Source organism: Monoraphidium neglectum, assembly GCF_000611645.1.
Source record: "Monoraphidium neglectum strain SAG 48.87 unplaced genomic scaffold scaffold00299, whole genome shotgun sequence".
In the NCBI taxonomy this organism is placed as follows: domain Eukaryota; kingdom Viridiplantae; phylum Chlorophyta; class Chlorophyceae; order Sphaeropleales; family Selenastraceae; genus Monoraphidium; species Monoraphidium neglectum.
Genome location: NW_014013329.1, coordinates 6,822 through 18,759, shown reverse-complemented (window position 1 = coordinate 18,759; position 11,938 = coordinate 6,822). Strand labels below are relative to the sequence as shown.

Here is an 11,938-nt window from a genome sequence, read left to right as displayed (position 1 = left end):
CCCCCCCCCGGGCCGCTTGAAAGCTCCACTGTTGGGTCACGTTAGAACAGCTGTGCTTGTAAAGAAGCTGCTAGGGGCGCAGAAATTGTGATGCCTTGGCCGACCACATCGTCATGTCAGGCCATGGCGCCCCAAAGAGTGCTGGTAGTGGATGTCGCTTGCTTGGTGAGGTCAACGGTTGGTGCAGCAATGTTGACTAACAAGCACCTCGCACTAGGACTCTCACATGATCATGTGCAGTTGACATAGCGTAAGATCACCTTTTATCAGCCCTAAATTTATATGTGATGACATCCAGTGTCAACACCATGTATGATCTAGCGCGGGAATACCGGTATGTGATAGATGCTACGTATCAGGTACCACACATATACTATATCATCCAGTAAGCAAGAGGACGTTGTGCTCAGCCCTGGCTAACACGATTGCCGGAACGAACAACGCACCGTCATCCGCGCGACTTGGAGGCAGACCTTTGAGCGAAGGCAGGCGGAATTAGATGTGGGCAGCCCCATGACAGAGTCCAAGGCGCCGAATGGCGGGCGGCGCCCTGCCCGAGCAGTTACCAGTGCTCATGAGGCGGGGCAGGTGTTGCAATCAGCGCCCTCAAGCCCCTCGCACGCCTCGTCGGGCGTGCGCCGGATCAGGCTTGCCCTCGGAGGCGCCGTGATAGTGGCGGCGCTGGGTGTGGTGGCCCTCTATGTTGCTGCCTCGGGCGCAGTGGGGGCTGCGGCGCCCAAAATGGCCGCCGGCCAGCAGGCAGTATGGAGGCTGCAGACAGGCAACGTTGTTCTGAAGCTCGAGCAGGCACCTGTGCAGCCAGGCCAGCCACAGCAAGAGGCGGCCCCGGCGCACCACTATCAGCAGCAGCAGCAGCAGGACTTTGCCCACTCGCCACCGGGCTGTGCGCCGGGCGCGGCGCCCCCGCGCCAGCTAGTCGGGCAGCGCGACTTGCTCGTGGCACCGCAGCCGCTGGCCGACCTGGCGACCGTGATTGCGGACGCGGCAGCCGCCAACGACACCAGGCTTGAGCGTGTCGCACGCATGCTCACACGCCACCGCGCCGCCGCGGCCGCCGCCTCCCCTGCGGGCGCCACCTCGGGGGCTGCCGAGGCACGCGCCGCGTATGCTGTCGCCCTCCGAGAAGCAGCGCTGGACGCCGCGCACCGCTCCGACGCCCTTCTCGCCCGCGCCCGCGAGCAGGGCGGGGCTGCCGCCGCCGCCGCCGAGGCGCCGCGGCCGCGACCCGCGCCGCCGCCAGCCGGCACGCCGTCCGGGGCGCCGTCATCGGTGGCGGCCAGCATGATAGCTGAGGCGCTGTTGGCAGTTAAAGACGCGGCTGCGGTCAAGGGCGGGGAGCCGGTGGTCGTCCCATGCATGGCATCGGCTGACCCTACGCAGCCCACAACGCTGCCGCCAGGTCAGCGCATGCTGATCGCAGCCAACCTCCGCAGTAGCGAGGCGGTGGCCCCCAATTTCATGATCCAGGTGCTGACGCTCGCGCTCTCGCAGCAGGGGCTGCAGGGCGTTGGCGGTGGCGGCGGCAACAGCAGCAGCAGCAGCAGCCGCAACATTAGCAGCAGCGGCGCCAGGAGCAGCGGCAGCGCCGGCGGCGATCCTCAGGGCGGGCGCAGCCGAGTGTTTGTGGCTGTGTACGAAAGCGGGAGCCAGGCGGGCGACAAAACTGGTGCGGCCGGGCGGCGTGATCCACCCCCTGTTCAAAGGGCGCAGCTGACGCATGGCAATTGGAGCACGGCACCTCGCGCATGGCAAGATGTACGTCATGTTGTTGCATGCGAGCCAATTTGGGAGTAGTGCGCACGCGTGGGTGACTTGCCAGCGTGCAGGCTCGCTGATGCAGCATGCGTGTGTCTCAGCCGCTGCAGTTTGCTGGCCAACCCCTCCCCATCCGCCCCCACCATCCCTGAATCACTCCCAATCCTCAATGCAACACTCCTTCATGGAATTTGCCATTGTCAGCCAAACCTTGCACACCACGCTGCCGCGGCGTGCGTGTCCCTCCTCGTCCTGCACCCGCAGGCCGCTGGCTGACGCTGCTGCGCATGCTGCTGGAGCCCATCGGCGTGCCATGCAACATCACTGCAGGCGGCAGTCTCACCCGGCAGCAGGGGCAGGAACGGATCGAGTTTCTTGCGGCAGCCCGCAACGCCCTCCTGCCGCCCGTCGGCCCGCAGCCGCTAGCGGCTGGCATCAAGGGCTCTGCTGCGCAAGCGGCGGTGGCGACACAAGAGGGGGATATGAATCAAGAGGTGTTCGCCGCCTCTGACGTCCTGTTCGTCAATGACGTCTTCTTCTGCGCCGCCGACGCGCTGCGCCTGCTGTGGCTGGACGCGGACTTTGTCTCGGCCCTGGATTTCGGCCACGTGGACAACAACCGCAACCCGGGGCACGGCGCCGGCCGGCGGCGCCTGGTGCAGCACGACGACTTGCAGGGCGGCAGCGGCAGCGATGCGGCGCCAGCCGCCGCTGCGGCGCCAGCTGCAAGGGGTCACCTGCAGCACAGCCGCCGGGTGCTGCAGCGTGCGGCCCACGCCGCCCCCGCGGAAGCCGGCGGGGCTGGCGCTGCCGGCGGGGCACGGCGCCGTTTGGCAGGTTCAACGACGCCGCAGCGGCTGAACTTCGCTCGCATGCTGGACATCGCCGCGGCGCAGGGCAGCAATAGGACGTCGGAGGCGTTTGTGCGCTTTCCCATGTATGATGTGTGGGTGATGAGGGACGCGTCGGGCCACCGCCTGCGCTGGACCCCGCCCTATGGCAGCACACGCGCCACCACCCGCGCGCTCGCGCGCGGCGCGCCGTTCCCAGTCTACTGCGGCTGGGGTGGCATGGCGCGCGTGGGGGCGCAGCCGTTTGCGGATGGGCTGCGATTCAGGAAGCATCTGGATGGGGAGTGCATGGCGAGGTGGGCGGGCGTGATGCTGGGTTGGTGGTGTTGGGTGGCGCTGCGTGTTCATGCCATTTTGCAGGGAGCAGCTATTCGTGGCAAGGCTGTGCATGCACGCATGCATGCATGCATGCATGCAGGTGGCCTCCGACAACCATGCATTAGGTGGATGTGTTGCGTTTGGGGGCTTGCCTACGTAAGGTCTTGCGGCATCAGAGTTTTTGCCACCTGGGTGTGCTTACCGCAGCTGTCCAGGGTGGGGTGAGAGCCAAGCGGGCTGCGGTGAGGCGACACCGCACACTTGTGCCACGCGAAACCTCATGCACCGCGGACGACCCTGCAAAGCCAGCAACTGCTGCAAGACTGACCCCCCACCCTCCATCCCGCCGCCCTCGCCTGTCCCTCGATTCAACCCCGTGTGGCCCCAGCGAGTGCAGGTGCGTGCACGAGCGGGTTTGCGCTCCTCAAGCCCGTCTCAACTGGCGGAGCGCTGGCGGCTGCGCTGTGTTCGCCAAGCCCTGTTCCCCTTCCCATAATCGGGTCGCCATGTAGCGCCCTGCGTCAATCCCCCTCACTTCTGAGCCCCGCCGCCACCCTGCCGCCTCTCCATCATCCCCTCAACCCCGCCAGCCTTTTATGCGACGACCTGCATCGCCTCGGCTACCGCCGCACCCTCATGGACCCCGGATCGCGCACAACCTACGACATGCCCACCGCCTGGGCGCTGCATGCGCGCGCATTCGACCTGGTCAACATCTCCGGCCTGGGCAAGATGCCCTGGGTGCACGTCGCGGCCCTGGGCCGCGCCACCGGCGGCCCTGCAGGCGCTGAGGGCCCGGCCTCTGCGCTCGCGACCGCCGGCGTGGACTGGGGGGCGGCGTCCAGCATACCCTTGTACGGCGAGGTCGACTGCTGCTCCAAGGGGGAGGATGCGGCCCAGGATTTCGTGGCGTTCGAGGCGTGCCGCCCGGTGGACGTGATGGGCCGCAACTACACTCGGTCATTCTTTTCGCAGTGCCGGCTGGAGGGCCAGCACGCAGCCGGCGGCGGCGACGGCGGCGGCCAGCAGCACGCCGCCTCGCGCGCGCCGGGCGGCGCGGCCAGCCGCAGCCTGGCGGCAGCCCCAGTCGCGGCGCCGGCGAGCCCGCATGAGCGGCAGCAGGGGAGGCGGCAGCTGGCGGCGGCAGCGGATGCGGGTGCGGCGGCTGGAGAGGGGGCGTCGCGGTCGGGGCTGCAGTACCTGACGTCGCGCGAGCGCCACCCAGACGGCGCGTGGCACTCGCACAAATACACCTCCTGCCCCCCTTAGCGCGGCAGCCATTGTTTCGCGGCCGCGCACCGGCTTGGTCTTGGCGGGCCGGGATTCACGAGAGTGCGCAGAACCAGTGCCCAGGGGAACAACGCAGCGTGCAACGCCGGCTGCATGCATCAAATCAATCCTCCCAACAAGGCCAACCTGGGCCCCTCGCCCATGTCCCTATTGTCTGTCTGTGTGTCTCCCTGTGAGGTCTGCTTGTGGTTTCTGATTGCCACGGCCCACTGAAGCCCTTCCATTCTTCTTTGGCTGTGTGCGCTGCGTAACTGCGTGCCGCCTGCGTCGAATGCAGCAGCAGGTGTTGTGCTTGTTGGTTGGTTCCGCCTTGGCAAGCCAGCCGCGCCGTGCGCATGCACGGCTGCAGCAGGACTCAGGCTGACAGGGCGTGGGGCCTGCTTGTTTCCTGCAACACTCATGAAGGAAAATGGGACCAATGTCGCAACGCGTTTGCGCTTGGGCCAGGGACTGCTTTTGCTTGGAAACCCCTTTGTTATTTGAGGACTGCATTGTCAACCGCTGGATGCTCGTCCGTCGCAGGCGTTTGCTTCTTGCTGAGGCATCGGTGCGTGCACAGTCGTGAACGCGTTCTGGCGGTGCTGGTAATTCTTCTTGGATCTCAAGCCGGCTCCAGGGTCAGGCGGCCGCCTGGAAAATGGACCTGCTCTTGGCTGCTGCCGGCACCGTGGCCACCAGGGCTATACTGCTGTCCCCTGCAACAGACCCCAGACTTTGCAGAGGCACAAATTACCAATCCTAAACCATCAGGCGACATCGCAAGCGGCTGACGTGGGCGTGCGCCGCTGGACGTTGCCCCCAAGGCCTCGTGGCCGCGGCCAGATTAGCACCAGCCAGCTCCACGCCAGGGGCACTGCACGCCAGGGCCGCCACGCGCCAGTCTCCTGCCAGGGGTGCACCAGGCTCCGGCACGCGAGGCCAAGCGCTGGTGCAAGACACGGTGCGGCACCGCGCAGGCGGCCGCCGCCTGTGGCGCGGCACCGCGCGCGGCAGCCTTGGGCTGTGCGCCGCGCGCGATCCGCTCAGTGCTTGCAGAAGGTGACGAACCGCAGCACGACGTCCTCCGAGCCGGCCTCGGGGTTGGACAGCAGCTGCTGCACGGCGCGCGCGGTGGAGCGGCGGGCGGCGTAAGTGTAGAGGATGTAGATGCCCTCCCAGTTGGAGCTGCAGGGGGGAGGGGCGGTGCGATTGGAGGGGCGATTAGGCACTGCTGGTGTCAATGTAGGGGGTGGCGGCAATGACACAAGAAGAGCGTCTGCTGGACTGTCTGGTTGCAGCCTCAAAAGTCCGAATGACTGCCATCCCCACACGAGAAAATGCGACCAGGTGCGCTGCCACATGCATGCGCCACGAGTTCCCTGCCTGCAATTGCGAGGCCTGACTCTGACATCCCCAGTTTCCCCGCCAAAATATGCACACACACACACACACAAGCACACACACATATACACACTCACTGCCACGCACGCACACCCCCGCACACACACCCACACAAGAGACAACGTCCGCCCTGCACCGCCCATGCGCTCACCCCTTCATGGGGTAGGCGAGGCGGCTGCGGGCGCGCACGAGCGCGTTGATGTGCATGCACTGCTCCTTGTTCAGGAAGGCCTCAAACTTGGCCAGCTCGCGGTCCCTGCAGACAGCACGGCGGGAAAAGGTGTGAGCGCGGATGGTTCGAACCACCGGGCAACCGCTGTGCACAGCCAGACCAGCAGTACCAGCCGCCAAGACCCGGAAGGCGGAGCGCCGCATTGACAGGACAGCCGCAGCTGCCCACAACAATCGGCACGCGGCGCCTGGGCCGCCGGTGCCCCTGGGCCAGCCCGCACGGCCACGGCCGGCCGGCGTCCGCTACAACAGGGGAACGAGCTGTATTTGCGTACTCAGGGCTACCAAGGCCCTCATGTCCAAGCACCCCTGTGCCCGCGCAGCCCGCGCACCTGTCCTCGTCACCCAGGGTGGCGCGCAGCACCAGCATGGTCTCGTACCAGTGGTAGCCCTTGGGCAGGTTAAGCAGCTCAGGGTCCTGGCAATTCAAGGGGTTGCGATTGAGGCCCCGCATGAGGCATGGCAACGTCCAAAGAGGACAGCGGGCTGACAGCGGGCTGCGCGTAGGCAGCCAAGCACAAATTGGCTTGGAATTGCGGCGCTGCGCCCACACCTGCTCCGAGATGCTGAGCTCCTTGGGATCGTACTGCCGGGTCTTGTAGTCAAACTCAGGCTCCGCCTCTACTGCCGCGGCACGCACGGGCTGCAGTGATGCGAGGGCGGGGCGAGGGAGCAGCAGCGGGTCGCGCATGAGCCGGCGGCGCCGGGGTGCAGCTCGACTTGGCTGGGATACTGCTCAACTGCCGCGCCTCGATCCTTGTTCACCGCATATGCTCCAATGGACACAATGCGAGGTGGCCATTGGCCACGTTGCGCCACTGCTCGGGGGCCATCGCCACCCAAGACCGCCGGTGAGTCGAAATCCAATCACACAGCTATTCAAAGGCCTGAAATAGTCGTGTATGTCACGAACGGCTGCGCGCGTCGCCATGCCCCGCCAGCAGCCTCTCCCCGACCAGGCACTCCTGTTGCCCACCTGCGCGCTGCCGCGCTGCACCCTCGAGCTGCTGCTGATACGGCATGGCACCGTGACTGCCGCTGCTGTGAATGGCTTGCGCGTCACACGCGCCAGAGACTGCTGCTGGAGCATGGTGCCCGGGTAGCGCGCCCTGTCGATGCCTATGAGACTTCGCGTTGCTCTGGCTTGTGTACTGCACAGCAATGGGAGTCGCTACGGGCAGGGCGAGGCAGTGAACGGGTCAATGGTGTGGAGGCGCCTCTCAAATGCCCGCTGACAAACAGGCGATGTATGTGTGGCCCTGAGGCGGCGTCGCAGTGGCTTCCATCCCTCGTGACAAGCGGACACGTGCTGGTAGGCTCTGAATGCTTCATGCTGTGTGGCGCCGTGGTCCCCACCTGCTGCTGCAGACGCTTGGAGCCAGGTGCATCGATGGTGCCATGCCTTCGTGCGTGTACTGTCTCACATCAAGTTCCCAGCAACACTGTGACCCTAGCGATGCCTTCAGGAAAGTAGGCCAAGGGTGTCGTTGTTGACACGACTGCTTCGTAGGTCAATCTACAAGCACACTGACGCACTGCATAAATCAAGGCATCCTGCAGCAGAGATGAAGAACCCGCACAACTGTAACAAAAGAGCTGCAGTCAAACAGAGCCTAATTGCCACAGCAGACGTGGTGCAGGTGCGGGCGGTCCGCCGCTTGTGGCGTGCCCCACCCCCGCCGCCATCTCACAGTCCAGTTGGCGCAGCACCGGCGATCAGGGCCCCTTCGTGAACAGGCCTCTGCCATTCCAGGAAGTTATTGCCAGAGGTTCCTCGCCCAGACATAAGCTCGAGGGCACCAGGTCCTCATGAAAGTGGTTTTGGCATACGAGGGCCTGCTGCGCACACCGCCAGTAGCACGGAGGGAAGGCAGTGCAAGAGCACCGCTGCCGTAATGATCAAATCATTTCAAAACTTCAGCAGCGCGTGCAGAGGTAGGTCATCACGCTTCGCCAGGCTTGGAGAGTCAACGAGGCACTCACCCTTTGCCGACAGCGTTCGCTCCCTGTGTGGAGAATTGTGTATGCAGACAGCACAACAGACAATGCACAATATCAGGTGCAATGAAATCCCCTGGCCTCAGGTGCACGCGCGACCAATACGGTACTACAAGCCCCTGCCTCGGGAAGTTCTGACGGGCAACAGGATCGCGCCGTCAAGCCCGAGAAAGAGGCCTCCAGTCGTTTAGAAAGCCTTATAAAGCGCGGTGTCATGCCGAAGTTGTTGCGGGGCCTGGCGGCGGCCCTGCTCGTCGTCGTGGTGCCTCTGACGTGGCCGCAAACAGCTGGAGCAGCAGTGCCACGAATCATTCATGTGGGCAAGGAAGGGTTTTGTGGCTGAAGATTTTGTGGGCTGTGTGTTGCGATGAGGTTGAAGGCTTCGGGGCTGACACGCACAGGCCGCGCCCCAAACTCAAGCTCATGGTGTGCGAACACAAGCACGGCTTCCTAATACCTACGCTGCTACCCCCTGCTGTCCTGTATGTTGACACCCTACAGCGATTCTACTCAGGGTGAGAACAAACCCTTGCCACAGGGTGGGGTTCACATGGGCAGAGAGTGGGCCAACCCGCATGATGCACTCCTAGACGGGTGCGCTCCCCGCTCGTGCACTCACACACACACGCCAACCACGCTTTCACCGCCGCCTTGCCCGAGATACAGGGGCCAGCGTGCCATGCGTGCTGCCGCAAACGAGCCAACATCAAGTTTCAAGCTTTACTGGATAAAATCTTGTGAGGTGTGTGGGGCTTGGGGAAGTGGTGTTGTGCGACAGAATGGCGTATGCTTGGTGCTGGTCCAAGGCAGTGTGGTGATCAACGGGCCAGGAGTGCGCCGGCTATTTGGAGGCGAGCAGGGAGCAATAATCATGCCTGGATTTTGTACCGTGTGCGGGTTGCTTGGCCACGGCAAGTGTGTGTTGCTGCCACATATGTGCGAGACAAGGTTTGGGAGTGGTGGAGGGTGCGCACAGTTGGCTTCAGGTGTTGCAACACCCTGTCTGCCGCCCCAGTGCGTTCCATTTGGCCAGGCTGAGATCGACGCAGGACCAGACTTGGGAGTCATGAATGGACCGGAGCCCACACAGCTGGGCTGCGCGGTTGGGTTGACTGCACAACAACAACGTGCCCCTCCCCCATGATGCCGACCCTCATGTTCCCTGTCCTGCCGGCCCCATGATGCAGACGCACCACCCAGGCTGGGAGGTGCGGTATTGGGATGACCGCTCTGTCTTGTCGCTGATCAAGAGCGACTTTGCCTTTTTTCTGCCCACGTTCAAGAGCTACAAGCAGGTGCGGATGACGCCGCAAATTCAGCGGGTGCGGCTTGCATTTCAAATGCAGCAGTTAGTAAGCACCGGTCAGCTGCAGCCTGGATGGTGCAGCGCGTTGCTTGCGGCAACACAACACAAGCGCACGTAAGCAAGGAGTCTGTACATCGCACGCGCTGCCACGAGCTGGGGCGCGCGACAAAGCGCTAGCGTACCCGGCAGGGGTGTGATTATATCTTGGCCAGGCCGTCCCCCACACGTGTCTCACCTTGTTGCCTGCTGACCTGCTGGACCCTGCCCAGGTCGTCCAGCGCTCTGATGCAGCGCGGTGGCTGATTCTCTACAAATTTGGTGGTGTTTACATCGACAACGGTGAGGTTGAGTGAGGAACCTGCTGCGGTACCGTTGCCAGCATGACCGTGTGTTGCCTGTGACCGGCCGCAGCATGTGCCGGGCCACACACGCTCTCACTGCACCGGAGTTGTCCGCAATACACTGCTGCCCCTGCACGCGCGGCGTGCGGCAGCACACTTGCGCAGGCCCTGCGTGCAGGGGACCTGCCCCCCCCCCCCCCGCTCCCTCTGTGAGAGCAAGCTCTGCTCGCTCTGGCTCAACACGCATGTGCTGCCGTGCCGAACCTCGCGCCTCTCAGATGTGGAGTGCTACCGATCCATGGAGCCCAGCATCAAGGGGCTCGACCTCGCCGTCAACTGCGAGTTGGAGGCGCCTGCCGGCAAGGTGGGCACACAGCTTGATGTGATCAGATGCTCAGCGGCTTGCAGCTGCCTCGGTGTGTGCCGCCACCATGCGGCCGGCGGGGTGCCCGTCCCTCGTGCATGTCAGGCGTTCGCCCTTCATTCATGCAGCTCCTCGACTGGCGCATAATTACCCTCCTGCGCAGGTCGGCAACGCCGTGCTGGCCAGCGCGCCTGGCAACCCGCTGTGGCTGCGCATCATCAGGGAGGGCATCAAGAGGTGCGGCGGCGAGGCCTTGCGCGACCAGCAAGTAAGCTTGCTGCCTTGGACCCACGTAAGACACTCATCGCAGAGCGCTTGCCTGCTGGCTCACCAAATGCCCCAAATACATCCGAATACCCGCGCGCAGGGCGGCCAACGTCAAGCCAGGGGCGCCTGTTGAGGAGACGCTGGACGTCACGGGCCCCCACATCACTGAGTGGGGCATCAAGGTGACGAGAGTGTTGGGGTTAGGGGGTCCCTGACCTCTGAATGGGGCTAGCGTCACCATAATTATGCATGGCTGGCAGCCTCCTGCCTTGGACGCACCTCCATGTTCCACTGGCAGGGGCAAAGTGGGCCTTGCACTCGCACGTGGTACCAAAGCCCTGCTGCAATTCACACCCCCAGACCACTCATGGCCTGGGTATGGAGGCGGAGGTCTGTGGCATCCCCCTCACCGACTCTGACGGCCGCAAAACCTACGCATTCAAGATGGGGGAGTGGTTCACACCCTGGTGGGTGCAGCGGGCAGGACAGGGGAAGGCCCCGAGGGTGAGGGGGCGGCACTTGGCGCCGCCAGACGGTGGCCTCAGCAGCCAACCGCAATGGCCTGCTGAGCATTCCACATGTGCTGAGTGGGTTTTTGGCCTAGCCATTCTTTATCAGCCCTGATCAACCTCGCCGCCCCACAACTGTTGTATGTACCCTGATCCCCACCCATCAGCCGCTGGAACAACCACACCTGCCACATGTGAGTGTCAGCGCACTTCTGGCAGAAAAGCTGCAGCTAGCTAGCCCCCACGGCGCTCAATAATGCATCGACTGCGTACTGCTTGCAACCGCTGCTTGCCCACGTACCTCGAGAGGCCCGCCTGGATTGCCCTGGGCGCCTTGTCCCCTGCTTTCACCACGGCGCGTTCGTGATTACACGGCGGCCGCCCACCCTCGCCACGCCGCCACACCGCCACTTCTCACGCAGGGAATGGGCACGCAAGAGCTTCTACGCTCGCAGCATCGCCGCGCCCCCAGGCAGCCAGGGCTCGCACGCCCCCGGCTCAGTGGTGGGCATGCACATGTACGCGTCATCCTGGACCAACGACATGTCCGCCACGGCCCAGCGCATGCGCCAGCAGGCCAGGGAGGTGGGCACCTGGGCTGGGGCCCAGCCAATCTCTGTGGGCGGGGAAGAGCGGTCCCCCGCGGGCTTTGACGGATGGTCAGGCGATGCGGCACAAGTTTGGGTGTGACTGGCATGTGCCAGCCCCGGTGGCAGCTGCTGCTGCCTCTCCAGCTCCCACTCAGCTACATGCTCCACCTTATTGGGACACCATCCGGCCCCGTCGACAGCGCACTCAATCGGCTGTGTGTCTGGTCACTATCCCTCCAAAACTGATCCGTTGACCTGCCCCACCTCCCCATCTCATACATATGTCGCCCCGTCCCACACCTGCGATTGGTACGCCAGTCCCTGGACGAGGCCTCCAAGTTCCTCTCCGACCCCTTGAAGTTCGTTGAGTACCGCTGCCTCGACCCCCTGAGGCTCCCTGCATCGACCCCCGGCAACGTGACGCCGTCGCCCGCCCCTTCGGCCTCCGGCGGCCGCCTGCTGGTCTGCGGGGAATTTGTGGAGGACGCGATCAAGGGCGGCACCTGCACGGTAGTCACCATGGCCGGCCAGCCCCACCTGGCCGACTTCGAAGCCGAGGCGACGCTGCGGCGCCTCGGCTGCCGCGTGACCGCCTTCACGCCCGGCGGCGACCTGCCCGTCGCGCTGCAGGCGGCGGCGCCGGCGGGGCAGGGCGGAGAGAGCTTCGCGCCGGCGACGCACGTGCGGGCGTACGTGGGGCCGGTCACGGCGCTGCTG

The 11,938-nt window shown here is 64.5% G+C and overlaps 3 protein-coding genes across 3 annotated transcripts in view; 2 read left to right on the top strand and 1 right to left on the bottom strand.

Moving 5' to 3' along the window:
* Nucleotides 1-741: 741 nt before the first annotated feature.
* Nucleotides 742-4,214, top strand: MNEG_2604 (hypothetical protein; the record flags this gene model as incomplete). The annotated part of the gene is made up of 3 exons (XM_014048921.1): nucleotides 742-1,687; nucleotides 2,041-2,923; nucleotides 3,536-4,214. 3 exons carry the CDS (start codon nucleotides 742-744, stop codon nucleotides 4,212-4,214), a joined length of 2,508 nt encoding a protein of 835 aa, XP_013904375.1.
* Nucleotides 4,215-5,257: 1,043 nt separating this feature from the next.
* MNEG_2603 (plastid ribosomal protein S6) lies at nucleotides 5,258-6,936 on the bottom strand (the record flags this gene model as incomplete). The annotated part of the gene is made up of 5 exons (XM_014048920.1): nucleotides 5,258-5,399; nucleotides 5,827-5,871; nucleotides 6,179-6,264; nucleotides 6,400-6,489; nucleotides 6,823-6,936. The coding sequence occupies 5 exons, from the start codon at nucleotides 6,934-6,936 to the stop codon at nucleotides 5,258-5,260; spliced, it is 477 nt and encodes a 158-aa protein (XP_013904374.1).
* Nucleotides 6,937-9,022: 2,086 nt separating this feature from the next.
* Nucleotides 9,023-11,938, top strand: part of MNEG_2602 (hypothetical protein) — a gene marked incomplete at both ends in the record, with an annotated part of 4,283 nt that continues 1,367 nt past the window's right edge. The window contains 9 exons of the mRNA XM_014048919.1: nucleotides 9,023-9,139; nucleotides 9,420-9,489; nucleotides 9,770-9,855; nucleotides 10,019-10,092; nucleotides 10,223-10,304; nucleotides 10,483-10,589; nucleotides 10,799-10,825; nucleotides 11,054-11,216; nucleotides 11,540-11,902. Coding sequence (XP_013904373.1) covers nucleotides 9,023-9,139; nucleotides 9,420-9,489; nucleotides 9,770-9,855; nucleotides 10,019-10,092; nucleotides 10,223-10,304; nucleotides 10,483-10,589; nucleotides 10,799-10,825; nucleotides 11,054-11,216; nucleotides 11,540-11,902 — 1,089 coding nt within the window. The remainder of the gene's footprint in view (nucleotides 9,140-9,419; nucleotides 9,490-9,769; nucleotides 9,856-10,018; nucleotides 10,093-10,222; nucleotides 10,305-10,482; nucleotides 10,590-10,798; nucleotides 10,826-11,053; nucleotides 11,217-11,539; nucleotides 11,903-11,938) is intronic.